This window comes from Zootoca vivipara, chromosome 2 (genome assembly GCF_965207765.1).
Source record: "Zootoca vivipara chromosome 2, rZooViv2.hap1.1, whole genome shotgun sequence".
NCBI lineage: Eukaryota > Metazoa > Chordata > Lepidosauria > Squamata > Lacertidae > Zootoca > Zootoca vivipara.
The window spans coordinates 1,154,423-1,170,139 of record NC_142584.1 but is presented as its reverse complement, the minus strand read 5'-3'; the positions used below and the strand labels follow the sequence as shown (position 1 = coordinate 1,170,139).

At 44.7% G+C, this 15,717-nt stretch overlaps 1 protein-coding gene and 1 long non-coding RNA gene across 20 annotated transcripts in view; one reads left to right on the top strand and one right to left on the bottom strand.

Moving 5' to 3' along the window:
• SPRYD3 (SPRY domain containing 3) overlaps positions 1-15,279 on the top strand; it is a 43,915-nt gene extending 28,636 nt beyond the window's left edge. For 11 of the 19 annotated variants that reach the window (XM_088662791.1, XM_088662793.1, XM_035102039.3 and 8 more), the window contains exons 7-11: positions 1,323-1,472; positions 4,271-4,328; positions 9,923-10,042; positions 11,012-11,169; positions 13,471-15,279. In XM_088662791.1, coding sequence (XP_088518917.1) covers positions 1,323-1,472; positions 4,271-4,328; positions 9,923-10,042; positions 11,012-11,169; positions 13,471-13,605 — 621 coding nt within the window. In that variant the 3' untranslated portion in view covers positions 13,606-15,279. The remainder of the gene's footprint in view (positions 1-1,322; positions 1,473-4,270; positions 4,329-9,922; positions 10,043-11,011; positions 11,170-13,470) is intronic. The other 8 variants (XM_088662799.1, XM_088662797.1, XM_088662789.1 and 5 more) reach the window with 1 other exon arrangement.
• Positions 5,194-8,161, bottom strand: LOC148686686 (uncharacterized). Its single transcript, XR_015948343.1, has 2 exons — positions 7,947-8,161; positions 5,194-7,364 (listed from the first exon to the last, which is right to left on the bottom strand). It is a non-coding gene; the product is annotated as an uncharacterized LOC148686686 (long non-coding RNA).
• Positions 15,280-15,717: the final 438 nt, after the last annotated feature.

Below are 15,717 nucleotides of genomic sequence, written 5' to 3'. Positions count from 1 at the left end.
GGATTACTAAAGTAGTTCTCTGGGTTCTCTGGGTCACCTACTCCAAAATTAGAAAATCCAAATAACAAAAACACACACCAAAAAAACCCCCAAAACATACGGCAACGCCCAAATCATACAATACCCACCAAAATAAATGACAACCCAAAAATGAAATTAAACAATAACTTCTGCTTCTCATGTTCTTATTTCAAATTTTTAAAATCTAAATATATGAAAATGTTCACGATGCGTGCACAGGGGCCAATGTATGGAGATACAGGGGGGAGGGGACAACATTCCCCCGGGAAAACAGAGGGAAGGGTATCCTACCGAAACACAGGGATGAGCACAGGGGGGTGGAGGGAGGAGGGGTGGGATACATCATGGATCGGGACAAGGTGGGGGGAATCACAGGGATGACCCACAGAAACGCGTGGCCGGGCCAGCTAGTGGTATATATTTGTTTTCAGAATGATTCCATCCATCCTTGATTTTTTCCACCTGTAATGCCAGATTCAGGGTGGGGTATTGCTGGATTTCCAGATTTATGAAATCTTTGTGGCTATAAACATAATAGTATGTTTTCTGTATTAAAAACATTTCAATGTTTTTCTTTAATGTTGATCTCCTTAAGTACTGAAATATCTTGAATACTGGAGACTTGCAAAATAAGATGAGGATGTTTGCCAACTGCATGTCTTAGACTCCCACTTTATTTATTTATTTATTTATTGTTTGTACTAATAGCCCACTCTTCAGCAGGGCAGTTTATAAAAAGTACCACAATTAAAACAGCTACAATGCAGAATTAAAATTCATTTGTTGTTCACATGTTTAAAATTTGAGGAGGAAAAAATGCTGCCTCATCTGGATGTATTTCAACTTGTTGAAGAAAAGTGGTCTTGCATGTTTGAGATGCTTATGCACAGAAATGGATATTCTGTACAGTATTTGCAGGGATAGGATTTTCCATATCATGGTTTCACACCTTAGTTTGTCTTTAACTGCTTGTACATGTTTTAAAGGCACACTGATTAGCTAGCTACCATGCAGCCATTCAACCAGTAGCTTGTGTTCCTCATAGTTCTCTCTCCATTGCCGACCAACTTGCATTCCTTTCTCCGTTTGACACCCCTTTTGTTATTCTTTTCATGTATCCATGATAATTGTTTGGAAACCTGATGATTCAGGATGATTATCATCAGCTGTGAAAATGTGGTTTCTGTTCCAGAAATGAAAAGTGCAGATTCTTGTGATCCTCCTGGAAAACAACATTGGGCTTGATGGACTGTCAGGTCTGATCTGGACAGCTGATCATTGTGTCATCCTTTTCTCTGCAGCTCTTGGAGTACGTGGGGAAGGGGAAGAGCATAATTGACGTGGGTCTAGCTCAAGCTCGGCAGCCGCTAAGTACCAGGAGTCACTACTTTGAAGTTGAGATCGTAGATCCAGGAGAGAAATGCTACATTGCACTGGGCTTGGCTCGAAAGGTAAAACTGTGGTGGGGGAAAGAGTGTGCTGTGTTGTGTGCTTAATAGACCCCCTTCAAATGCCCTGCTCAGGAGTGCCTTGCTCTGTGGTGCCATCTCATGTGGATGGGGACTGATGAAGAATGGTATAGCATGCATGATTACTTGCATGCTCAATGGAAAATTTCCGCTTGCACATAGTCATATGTGAACGAGGTTATAGTATGACACCAGACTGGAACTAGAAAAATTATTGGTTCTTACATATTCCCAGGAAAGAGCTCTGCAGTGCCTGGTGTCTTTTGCAAAACAAAGAATGGTTGGAAGTTGGAAAAAAACCTGAAGCACTTGGACGCTGGCTTTAACTTAGTCTGTTTGAGGCTTCTTTGTGAGGTGGAATGACACAGTGACTGATAGAAATTATGCAAGCAGCATGGTGTGGTGAGGCGCTCTACATGTTCCAGCTGCCACATAGAAGCCATTTCACACATAGTGTCATGGTCATATTGCATAGGTATGGTGGCATTTTCCTGCAAACTCATATTTGCATCAATGAGGGAAGAGTTAGATCTCTAAGCTAGCCTCCTCCTTTTCAGGACATTCCTCAGTGCAAAAAGCCACATGATATCAAACAAGTGCTTTTGTGGTGCCCCTGGCAGTTTTGTGTGTTGCCATGGGACAATCGCTTTGGAGAACCCCAAGGGTCTAGATCATTTTTTGGTTCCTCCCAGCCTTGGGGTTCTCTGTCTTTTCATGCTTCTTTCTCCTGCACAACTTCTGCTACACAGATTTTTCTGAGCAAGGCTCTCTTATTGCTGAATTCCAGATAACAAATTAGAAGCAGGCAGGATTGTTCTTTGGGGCTGGTTTGGCGTCTGTCCCTCTTCCTTTCCTGTCTGATGTGGCCATCTGGTTCTGTTGTTTGCCTCAACACATGGTCTGGATTCACGTGGCTGGGTTGGCCTTCAAGGCCGCACCATTCCATTCCTTCCTCATCTTGCTACAGCGAGCAAGCAAATCCCAGCAGCCATACAAGATCCAAAAAAAAAACAACCTGGATCAACTTCCTTTCACCCTCCCTTGAGTTCCTGCCCCCACAGGAGGACAACTTACCCCCTAAACAATCTATTGATTCTACACCTGGTGTGGGTGTGTTGTGTGACCACCAGAAGCTGTTTTGTAGGAGACTTGTTTCCAGATCAGCTGGAACCCAGGGACTACCATGCCAAGTCTGAGTCTCAACCAATAGGGTGTGATGGCTGAAAAGTAATGTGCAGGACTCATATTCTTATACAAGTGTTTCCAAACTTTTGTTAGCTAAAGCACATTCTTTTTTCCTGAATTAAAATTGGAAGCACCTCAGATTTTCCCCAGAAAGATTTTGCATTTAGCGCATGAAATAGTAAGAATTACCTGCCTTAGATGAGCCCAATGCATACATTTCTGCATGGCTCACTGATTGTAGGTAATTCTGCCACTTTGGGCATTAGGAGTACAGATGGGGGAGGATCTGCCTACAGTGGAGGTGGAAAGGCCAGAGCAGTAAATCACACAATGGGGGCAGCAGCAGCAGCAGCTTTTCTGGTTTCTGGATTTTATGAGCTCCAAGGATATGCTTATTTCTCTTGGCACACTGGTGTGCCCGGGCACACAGTGTGGCAGTTTCTGTTCAAAAATTAAGGTGTTTCAACATTTAACCAACACTGTTGTGTCTTAAAACACACACACACACACACACACACACACACACACACACACGTAATGATGCGTATATGTGCTTCCCATCTTTTTAAGAGATGCTTTTTTGATTGGAGCTGCAAGCACAGTTAATGCAGATGTGGCATAACTCTTGCCTTAGCTGCCTTAATTCTTGTGGAGCTGGAGCTGCTTAAGACATGCTGGGTCTAAGATTAGCATTTGAAATTGCAGAGCACACAAGAAAGTATACATTTCTTACAAAACGGGCATAAAATTAAGGCATGTTGGTCTGGTGTCATCTGCTTGTGGTAAAATTACTCAGGTGGGTCCCAGGGCTTTGAAGGATAATATCTGCAGTGCTCTTGTTTTGTACCAACTGAAGCTTTCCAGTGTGATAAGGAACCACTTTAAATGAATGCTAATACTTGTTAAATTAAAGGACACGGTGTGGTTAGAATCGAAGATCTTGCAGCATCTTTTCCTTAGACTCCTTGAACCCTTCCTTAGTCTTTTTCTTCTCCTTTCCAGCCTAGTGAGAGAGGCACTACCAGGTTGTTAAGCTCAGGGAACTCCATAAAGTGCTGCTGAGTCACCATAATGAATGCCCTGCTGGCTGGAACACTGAGTTTTGGCTATTCCAGCAAGGGTTTTTCTTCCTCCTCAGTTTTGTGGCAGTAAAGCTTTGTGGGTCTAATCCCGAGCATTAACCTGTCCATGCTGAGTCAGGGTTCCCCAGAGCATTGGGATGTAGCCCTCTGAGGTACTAAGGTAAATGCTCTGGGGAACCTTGACTCAGCATGGACCCCTGTCTCAGTGATCATATCTTGGTGCTGAGGATAGCTCACTTGGTAGAGCATGAGACTCTTAATCTCAAGGTTGTGGGTTCAAGCCCCACATTGGGCAAAAGGTTCATGCATTGCAGGGGCTTGGACTAGATGACCCTTCCAATTCTATGATTCTATGAACTGTGTGGGTGGGAGGCAGGAATCAAGCGCCTTTCAAGTGGAAACCCCTTTAAAAATACAGTATTGTCAACTTGTCATTTTCCTGCTGAAAGACCCTTCAGTGATAAAATTGTAATGCTGCATGATTTGCTCTGCTCTGTTTCTCTCTTGTTCCAGGACTACCCAAAAAACCGGCATCCTGGCTGGAGCAGGGGATCTGTGGCCTACCATGCAGGTGAGTGAAGATCTGCAGTACGGCCAAGCTTAGGGCACAGTGGGAAGAGCGGTTTGGTTTGGTAGCTAAATGATGTTTCTTGATTTACTTGATTTGGTATATTTCCTTCCTCCATTTTTCTGAAAGTAGGAAACTGAACAACAGGTGTCTAAATCAGCAATAATAAGAAGTTCAATAGAATTGTATGAATGTAGCATATTTAAAATAGCATCTTGTCTCCTCTCCACATGCCTTCCTCAAAAAGACTACGCTAGCTATTGATTGATTGATTGATTGATTGATTGGAGGTCAGTTGAGGTTTGAAGAAGGCATGTGGGAGAGTTCTAGAGATGTGGTGTCACAACTTCAGAGGCCCTTGTTCCGCACAGCCAGCAAGTGAATATATGAAAGCGAATATATGAAACCCACAGATCAAGGTTCTCCCCAATGATCCAGGAGTGCAAAGAGGGTTGTTTTATGAGACCAGGCATAGTCACAAGGAGATAGGCCCTAAGCTGTTTGGGGATTTTAAATTGCAACATTTGACTTGCCACCAGGCTTTGGTGTAATGCACATTCTGCACTACACAAGCATGAAATAGGAACAACTGAGCATCTTGGGAATCTTGGCAGCTACTTTTGAAGGTATCCCTTCAGGATGTGAATATGCTTGAGAATATGTGGATAGTACACTAAGCAGGACAAATCCCAGCTCTGCTGTGACCCATGGGTTACCCATTTCTCTAGCAACTCACATCACTAGGTGGTTGGACAAATGAAGGAAATGTTATCGACCTGTGAGCTTTATGTTTTAGGCAGGATTGTATACTCTCTGCACCTGTACAGTACCTAGACCTTTTGGAACTTAGAAAATAATAATAGAGAAATAAAGATTATTCTTATTTTATTACAGCCAAAATTCTATGACTAGTATTCATTCATCACAGAGAGTAAAAAAGTATATGCATCTGTATAATATATTCTGCAAACCAGGGCTAGACATTGTATTACATCTGTACTGATAAAACTGTGATTAAGGTAGTTCCCCCAACTTTACAGCTTCTTTGTTGCAAAGTGACAAGATGGCCTTAGTGGTCCCTCCATCTAAATGATCTCTATGAGCAGGACTTAGCTTGGTAGGAGATTTCACTATCAGGAATCTTTGCCGGGGTTAACAGGCAACGAACTATGGTTAAGTGTTATGTTTGCACAGGGTGGTTTCAATGAGAAAATAATTGTCTGAAAAAAGAATCTATATGACTCAAAACAGTGGATTGGATAAACTGTTCATGGGGAGAGGCAAAGAGCTATGTAAGCTGCTAAGAGGTTTTTGCAATTAAGCAGTATAGAAATCCTGTTAAATAAATAAATGTGGGAGACTGAAGCTCCATCAACTGGAAAACCTTATCAGATTCCAATTCCCTTCTTCTGTGCCTGTGTGATCTCACCAGGCCAAAGGGCTAGAAACTTAAGAAAAGCAGTGATTCCTGTGAATTTGAATTCTGCACTTACAGTGATTCCGATTCCTGCTCTTGCAACAGATGGTAAAGGTAAAGGTAAAGGGCCCCCTGACCATTAGGTCCAGTCGTGACCGACTCTGGGGTTGCGGCGCTCATCTCGCTTTATTGGCCGAGGGAGCCAGTGTACAGCTTCCAGGTCATGTGGCCAGCATGACAAAGCCACTTCTGGGGAACCAGAGCAGCACACGGAAACGCCGTTTACCTTCCCGCTGTAGCGATACCTATTTATCTACTGGCACTTTGACGTGCTTTCAAACTGCTAGGTTAGCAGGAGCTGGGACGGAGCAACGGGAGCTCACCCCGTTGCGGGGATTCGAACCGCCGACCTTCTGATCGGCAAGCCCTAGGCTCTGTGGTTTAACCCACAGCGCCACCCGCGTCCTTCAACAGATGGTAGAATGTACATAATTTTACTTACAATATTGCTAAAGCTCTTCACTATAAAAAGAATACAAGACAGATAAACAATTGGTGCCTCTGGCAACTGTCCACACTTCTTTGAGAAGCCTTTCTCACAATTTGAGATTTGTTGCTATAAACCAAAGTAAAAAGATTGCCTGTTCCTCAGATACGGACTCTATGGCCAGCTGGCTGAGGCAGATTTGCTTCCTATGAGAGCCAGAAGCATCTCAGCTTCTCTAGCCTTGATCATCTGCCACAGATTTGGCCTGTGATCTCTTCTGTGTAACCTTGAAGTGAATGCTTGTCTCCTTTTCAATGCACTCTTGATTTCACTCCTCAGTCTAAGTGGTTTGAAGTTGGTGGTGAGAGCCATGAATTTGAGTACACTTGGGAGCTTCAACATTCGTGCTCAGGCTGCCTTGTGTGAAGTGGCCCATGACTTCACAAGAGTGGAGGAAGAGTTGGGAGGCAAGCATATGAGATAAAATAGCAGTTTGTTTCATGAAGAGTGCTTAATGTGTTTGTACTAAGGCAGCTCTAGGCTGGATTAATAAAATCCATTCATCCTTCTGTGGGGTAAAGGGTCTTCTTGGGTCTTCAGCTACTGCAGGGCTGTCCAACTTGTGACCTTCCAGATACCATTGGACTACAGCTTCCATTATTTCTGACCATTGGCCATGCTGGCTGGGACTGATGGGAGATGGAGCCTATCAACATCTGAAGGGACACAGGTTCCCTATTTCTGTATGGAGTACAATAAAGGAGCCCACCAAGAGTATTCAAAGCATATTATTGAGCAAGCTCTCTCTATTTTTTCCAGAACAAGATGGGAAAATTATTTGCCTTGAGGATGATCCATGGTTGAAATGCATTGGACATTCATACTAAACAAACTGCTACTTTTTACTACCTGTGTCGAGCTTGCCTCTTCCCTCTTCTGATTCTGAGTTTGGTGCTATCCTCAGTACTCTCTTGCCCTGTAACTTCATGGCCACCATGAGGCTGTTTTGGTATATATGTGAGCAAGCACACCACGCAGGCTACATGTTCAATGCAGTTCCCTCTTTCGTTGGGGTAGGATGGCTTTGGTTAAGGAGCTCTTTGAAACTTTTCTGATGCCCTGGACTGATTGTTTTCTGCAAAGAATAACAGCAATTCAGCTTCAACCCAGCAATTCTGCTTCATTGGATGCTCCTGGTTTCTATTATGAAAGAGGGAGAAAAACTCCCTATATACTTTCTCCATGGCATACATAATTTTACCAAGAGGGCCTTCTCAGTAGTGGCACCCACCCTGTGGAACAGTCTCCCATCAGATGTCAAGGAGATAAGTAACTATGCAACCTTTAGAAGACATCTGAAGGCAGCCCTATACAGGGATGTTTTATTATGTTTTTGTATCCTCTGGAAACTGCCCAGAGTGGCTGGGGCACAAATAAAATAACATCATCACCATCAGCAACAAAAACAACAACACACCTCCATCATGTTCCCCTCCCCTTACTTGCCTCCCCCCCAAAAAAAACCTATTAAGAAGTGTGTTAGTTTACCAGAGCCGACGCGGCTTCTGCTTGAGTGCAGAAACCTTTTGCAGCCAATCGGATGCCGCACTTTGGTTTTCGAACATTTCGGAAGCTGAGTGTGCTTCCGGAACGGATTACATTTGACAGTACTAGTTATTGCGCCAGTTTGAAGGAGCATTCAAAATAATATTCCCACCTTCAACGTGAAGTCCACTGAACCAATTACGTCTTATATTGCTTTATTCTGCGTAGAGAAGGCAGCCTGCATCTCCTTCCTGGAGTGCTTGCACAGCAGCTTAAAGAGAAGGTGCATTAAACCTCCCCCTCCCCTGTAAGGCCATCCCTCATCCTTCTTTGCCCTGTAGGCGTTTCCCTCTCCAGCCTGCTGTTTAGATTTCCTTGCCTGTGCCTGTTGAGCAGAGGGGGATTCCCTAAAAGGCACTCTTGCTGGCTGGCCTTCATTATTCTAGACACACTCTGGAATGTTTACACAACATTATTCCCAAAGTTTCCTTGGCAACATGGGAAAATATTTACTGCCCTTTTGCTGAACAAACCTCCCTCCTTCATGGAGACAAAGGACCTTGGCCACATGCCTTTTGCTCAGGGCGCCCGCATCCGCTGCATAGCTGAACTTGGAGAGACAAAGTGAGCGCCAAGGCCTTTCAAGTGGTCTGGGTCCCCCCTTCCCTTCTCCCTTTTCTTCTTGTCTGCCCAGAGGCAGGGAACTGTTCGGACCACCAGGTTCTGAACTGCCTGTCTTTGATCATGGGTGTCGAATAGTGTGTTTGCCCTCTCTGGCCTGGCAGGGTAGTATGCCTGATTGTTTGGCCCTGGAAGGACTGCATGGTGAATAGGCATTATGGGAAAGTTTCTTGGCACTTCAAGCCCTGGGGAGGCATACTTAGCCATCATGCCATGTGTGCTTTAGGAGTTGAAACCAGGCTCTTCACAAATCAAGATTCATAGATAGTTACCTCAGGGCTGTTACCCTGAGATGCACACTCCTGACTTCATGTACAAGGAATCCCAGATTGCTTCTGGCTTCCTGGAACCATTTCTCAGTTATGAATGTCATGCTAGGGTTTTTTGATAGTTGAGTTAAGAAAATTCTGATCACGTTAAGAACTATGTATACTTCTAGCTTGTATCTACCTCTGGTTCATCCTTTGAATGTGTAAAATTTATGAAACATGAAATCAAAAAACGAAAAAACATAGTGAGTTGTGGGGTTGCCTCAAAGGTGACCATGGTTTAAATGAACTTTCAGCCTTGCTGAATGGATTTCCAATCTCTGATGACGAACAAGATCCCGCATTGCATATCAGCACTTTTCAGTCACTATCCAGTTGCTTGCTTAATGAAGAAATGCTGAACTTTCACCCTAATTCTCTGCATCTCACCTTTTGTACTTAGCATCTGACTGTCAGTGTCCTTAATGGCATTGGAATAAAACGGCCTAGAAAATAGAGCTGAGCTGAACTTGTATGACTTTTGTGGTGGGAGAAGCTTTCTTAAAACAGCTAATCTAATTGCATGAAAATCTTAAGTGTTTCTCTGATTTTTGGTCATGTTTTGGATACTAATCACAATAAAACCCTGAAGCTGATGTTTCAGGTTCCAGAAAACTGCACTCCCATAGCTATTAGTCCACAGCTCAGCAGAGCTCCCAAGATTTGGGAACAAGAGAGTTACGCAATCCTTGAGCTTGTCTGAGTAAACACTGGGAAGCCTCCAAGTGAATTGAAAGTTACGCAGTCCCTTTATATCTACTCTCATCGTCCCTAACCATGGAACATAGTGGCTGGTGCTGTTGGGAGTCCCATAACTTCTGGAGGGCCACAGGTTGCTCACCCGTGTGTGTGTGTGTGTGTGTGTGTGTGTGTGTGTGTATAGATATGCTCTATTTTTCATACATACATACATACATACATACATACTGTAACACCCCCCTCCAAGCTCAAGCGATAAGGCATGGCTTGGGTGGACAGTGTGGCTTAGGGGATACCTGTGGCATCTCCACCTGAGCTTTTGAGACATCAGCATTTTGCTTTGCTGGCATTGTGGGGGCAGGCAGGGACACTCAGAAGTCTCATGTGCTGGTTGAGGTCAGCATTTTCTGCCAGTTTTGTTCCTAGACTGCATCAATGGTGCACCTTTTCTCTTTTGCAGATGATGGCAAGATCTTTCATGGGAGTGGAGTGGGTGACCCCTTTGGGCCTCGCTGCTACAAGGGAGACATTATGGGCTGTGGGATCATGTTCCCGCGTGACTACATCCTTGACAGCGAAGGTGAGTGTCTAAAACTTGGTGAATCATGATACTAAGTAAAGCAAGCAATAAATACATCACAATGGATGGCTCTGAGTCATAACATGCTTGTGTGAACAGAGCTTGATTTGCATTGGCAAGTTTCTGCAGACAACTTTTAGGAGACATCTGAAGGCAGCCCTGTATCAGGAAGTTTTAATGTTTGATGTTTTATTATGGTTTTGTAAGTGTTGGAAGCTGCCCAGAGGGGCTTGGACAACCCAGCCAGATGGGTGGGGCATAATAAATAAATAAATAAATAAATAAATAAATAAATAAATAAAGTGTTAGGACTAATCTATTTTCTCTAGTACATTGGATAATATCACCCTGACAAATAGATCCACAGGATGTGTTAGCAAGCTGAAATCTTTGCATGTTTATATTGGTCATCTATGGTCTAAACTTGTGTGTGTGTGTGCGCGCGCGCGCAGATTGGGGTGGTGGGTTTTTTAAAACCTAACTTCCGTAAAGCCTCACTTTTTGGCTACTTAGAGGCAATTTTTAGTTCCACTGGTGGCGAGGCAGCTGGCTCATTTACAAGCCTAGATTAAACTGGTATGGTGGCATTGTGATAACGTATCTTCGTACTTTCCCCACCTGGTCCTTCTACTGTGCAAGATGACCAATGTTGCCATGTTTCTGAAGTTACTCAGCTGTTGGCCTCACTTTGCCCTCTTCCCTGAGGATTCTGATGGGCTCCCTCTTCTCTAGAAGCAAGAGCTCTAAAGGTCCTTCACTGCCAGAGGAGTGCTAGACAGAGAACAGGGTAGGGAAGCTGTGCTTACCATTAAGGGACTGGAGGGAGGAAGCTCACTTAGTGGCTGTAGATCTGAGCCAGAGGCAATTTTCTGGCTGTCAAGCCTACCCTTGGAAGGATTTTCCTGTAGTGGTTGACTGGAGTGCATGAATTCATGGCAAGAATTATATAGGGCTGTGGGTGCCCTACAGGTGACAGTGATGACAGCTGGGACACGGTGGCTACCCGGGCCAAACCGCGAGGCGTGAGGAATGTCCTTTACTTGCACCAGGAAGCTGAGGAGGAGGAGGAGGAGGAGGAGGAGGATGGGGAAGACATGGAGCAAGAACATGAAGGCAAGAAAGTGGTGGTAAGTGCCAGCAAGGGTTGCTGATAAGACTAACTTCTTTCTGTCAAGATCGAATGGAATTAAAACACATCATTTAGAAGGGTGGAGCTGTCCCTTTCCCAAATTAGGAAGGGCTTGAGAAAGTAGAATGGCTTCTATTTGGAAGCAAGAAACAGAGCAGCCTAAGATCCCTTAGGAAATGCATGTGTCAAGTTTATTGGTTGTGCCCTACCCTTGCAACAGCCTTCTCCAACAGGGCACCCTCAAGATGTTTTGAACTTCACCTCCCATTAGCTCCAGCCAGCACAGTCAGGGTTCAGGAATGAGGGGGCTTGTACTCCAGTAAGATTTGGAAGGCATTGGGTTGGGGAAGGCTACCTTGCAACTTGCACATTACCAATGTTCATTACCCTTCTGGTTGCACTCCTTCCACCTGGTTGGTGACTTGAATAATTCTGGTTGCAGAATGTAGGTTCCCTTGGCATATAATTCTGACTGTTTTATTTTCCGCATATTAGTGGTTCCACAAGTAGCTTTCACCATTGAGCAGGTAATACAAGAGTTTTAGAAGATACTTGATCACAAACAGGGTTGTGAGTATCGGTATCTCACTTTAACATTTAACACCTGCAGCTCTTGGCTTCCTAGTCTTTAATGGCTGCAAACATAAATATGTGGCAATAACTTTTGAAATTCTAAAACATAAAGCAGGGAGGGAAGAATAAGCACACTTTTCAATGATCTGGGCATTTTTTTCTCATTAGTTGCTTCTCATAATGTGTAGCTAGAGAAAAACTACTTGCATTTAGCAAATTTCTTCAGGCCACAGAATCTTTTAGAGTTGGGAGCTTTAGCCCCCCCCGGGGGGTGGGGGGGTTCTGAGGTACCAGAAGGTCTAGCTTTGCAGCCACAGAGGCTAGAACATTTTATTCCTTAGAGTATAACGAAATGTCTCCCAGGATGCTGAATTCTGTGCTCCCTGACACAGTTCTGGAGGATCTGGTAGCTGCCTTACCCTGGACAGTCCAGTGCAAAATGTGGGATCCTGCCCCCTGAACATGGTGTTGACTTCATAGTTAATCACATGGTTACTGTCATCTTAGTCCACAGTCAGAAGGCAGGGTCCTACCAGGCAAGGGCTCAGCCACTTAGGTTGGCAGCTATTTCATACGTCTACCAAGTGTTGCCAAGGGATAGGTTACAGGCCTCTGACAAGCAGCTAGCTTGTCCAGCCCCTCAGGAGTTTCTGCGGTTCATCACTTGGTTTGGTTTATGCAAGTTTTCTCATTGTGTTACCCTGGTGGCTGCTATTAGCAATGCTCCAGGGTGGCTTTACTCCCAGATTTGGGGTCACGAAGAACTTGAGATCCCAGTGTTGTGCCAATATTTGAGTTCCCATTGCTGACATGCACTGCTGGTAATGTTGGTTTGTCAGTGTCTAGAGCAAGATGGGCAATAAGCATTAGGCAATAAGCAATGCCATGTGGTATCTCTTTATATATTGTATTACTTCAGACTGAGGGTTGGGAGGGGGTGTCAATTTCTGAACATTCCCTGATTTTTTGGGGTGGGGGGAACAGAACTCTCTGCAGATACAAATCTAGCAAATCAGCTAATGTTTGAGTTAGTACCTTTCCGCTAGCTGTGTATGTGGAAGAAGACCTTTCTAAAACTGAACATTCAAATGCTTAATCTTCCCACCTGCAGCCTGAAATGGTGCAGTCCAGCAAGATACATATCAGGTTACGGTAGCTGTTCATGCATGTTCATGTCTCAGAGATTCCTTTATGCACAAGCTGGGCTTGTACTTGCTAAGAACTGGTTCCTTGACTTATAGGAGACCCTGGATTACAAATTCCTATTAATAGATTTTGGGGGGGCACTGGACTTTGCTCTGACGGCCTGGTAACTTGAATAGAGCTGGATAAGAGACTTTAGTCGACTGTCTTAGGTTGTCATAATAATAATAATAATAATAATAATAATAATAATAATAATAATAATTTATTATTTATACCCCGCCCATCTGGCCGGGTTCTGTAGTCTTTAATTATTATTCTTTTAAAGCAGAATTATTATTATTATTACTCTTTTAAAGCAGATTTTTATATTGACTTTTTCAGTCAACTGAGTTTGCAGAAGCTGATCTAATTTTGTGCGTTGTTTGTTCTTAAGCACATAACAAATCAATCTACCTTTTGGAAATTTCATCCAGAGCCTGGTTCTGAAGGAGGAGAATCAATTGCAGAGCTAAACTGCACTGATCTAATCTGAAGTCTTGTGTTTTTTTTTCTCTCTCTTTCCACCCCTTTCCCCTCCCAGGTGTTCTTCACGCGCAATGGGAAGATTATTGGCAAGAAAGACGCTGTGGTGCCGTCTGGGGGCTTTTATCCCACTATTGGGATGCTGAGCAGTGGAGAGAAGGTCAAGGTAGACCTGCACCCACTCAGCGGCTGAGAATGAAGGGGTGGGGGGAGCCTTTCCCTGGGACTGGCCTGTGGTTCAGGTTGTTCTCTGTTGGACTTCCAGCCTCTGCCTCCAGGGGCAGCATTTTGTTTGTGGGGCCATATAGATATCTGTCTAGCTAACACCACCTGAGGCCACCTATCTTGGTCCCCCCCCCCAATAATCCTATGTGATTGCAGATACTTTTGGCCTCCTTGTACCATTGCTGGATCAATCCTGAGGCTCTTGTTCCCAAGCAGGTCTGGGATTAATTACTGGGACAGTGTCCCGCGCTCTTCCCAATCACAATGTTCCGAGTCTGTGTGGCTCTCGCTTCTCAGCTTTTGAAAGAGGGGCTGGGATATGGCCTGGCCTCGTTGCACTCTGAATGCAACGGGGCCCTGTTTTGCGATGGAACAGCACAGCGACGCTTTACCACTCCTGTGCACCATATTGCATCAGACATTTGTTGCCCCTCCCCAGCTGCAGGCCAGCCCCACAACATCTTGCCTTTCTGGTTTCCCTGCAAATCCCTTTGCCACTTTTTAATGCACACTTGGTGAAAATCTTTCTTGGACTGTATTTCCCATGTGTGTTGTGTGCACCTTCCTGTCACATCACTTGTTTAAAGGAGGCGGCCTTCCATCCATGAACCTAGTGCCAGTCTGGAGGTGTGTTGTGAGGGCGCCCTGCCTTCTTCCCAGCTCCCTTTCCTGAGCCATTGAGATCCCTCAAATAATTGATGCTGGACCCTGGAAGGGTGGTGCTTGTCCTGGGTGCAATGCTGCTGCAAACCTGTACTGCTGCTACTGCCATTTTGTGAGTGGGAGCAAGCAGAGATATGGGACGTGATTGTAAAGCATTTTCTCTTCCTCCTCCTCAAGTTAATGAGGCTGGCCCTTGATGTGTAGGCCTGCCCTTGTCTTCCTTTGATCTCTAGGTCTATTGTCCTCTGCGTTGTGCTTGCTGTCTTGTAACCTTACCTGTTTTGGCTCTGAGGTTATTCAAAGGCTCTTCAGAAGTGTAAGAATCTGCCATGATGTCACTTGTGTAGGTGTGGCTAATCTATGGCACAAGATCCTTCATCCTTGGGGGCGGTAAACAGGGGAAGGGCAGGCCCCTACACTAGCCCCCCTGGCACTGTTGCTGCTATTAGTTTTCTCAGAAGCTGGTGGTCCTGCAAATAGTTGCACTGGCTCCCTCTTGTGGTCCAGTTACCTGGCTTTGTTGCAATTGTACTGTTTTTCAATAGGTGGGTTGGGAACATAAGCATCCCTTTGTGGTTCGTTCTTGCTTGAATGTTGATGTTGTGCCAGCAACCACACCAGACTCTTTGGAAATGTGACAGCACCTTCATCTTCAACCTTAATCCATGCTGCTGTTGCAGACTTCCACTAGTGGCTGCTTTCTATCACCAAAATAACCTAATACTTGAGTGGGATGCCAGTGAGAGAGAGTTCAGCAAGCTTTGCTGTTGCAATCCTTGGAGAGAGCCAAAATACTGTCACCCTGCACCCTGTTTGTGCAGCCTGCTCTTGGGCTGTGTGAGCTGACGGTTGTCTGGTCTGAACAGAGCCTCCTTCTCTCCAGCTCTGCATGGCACCGGTTCCTGCTGCATCGCTGTAGAAAGAATCTTTATACATCCAATAAAGTTGAAATGTCCATATTTATCCAGCACTGAAATAAGCTTCTGTGTTATTTTTATAATGCTTCACTACATCCTGGACCCATTCTTCATTGTTTGGACCTTGGGGCCCTTCAAAGTCTACTATTCTATTATTTTAAGTGTGAGCTGCATGTGAAAGTGGCCTTCTCCCCACCCGACAGTGGCAAATGTGCATCATGATGTTATTGAAGTGGCAAGCTGTATCTGTTTCTGTGTATGGAATTGGAACGTCTGGAGCTAGGGCTACCTGCTGTTTCTGTCACTAGTTGGAGCACAGCCAAAGTGTGGCCATAACCTCTTTCTGGTGCTAAAAGCACAAGGAGAAATTCAGATTGCAACAAAGGACCCCTGCGTGGAGAATCTCCAGGCCTTGCCTGCACGCAGCCTTTGTTTTCCTCTTCCCAAAGTGAGAAGCTAAACCAGACAATGTTTGAAAGACAGACACAGGTGCCAAATAA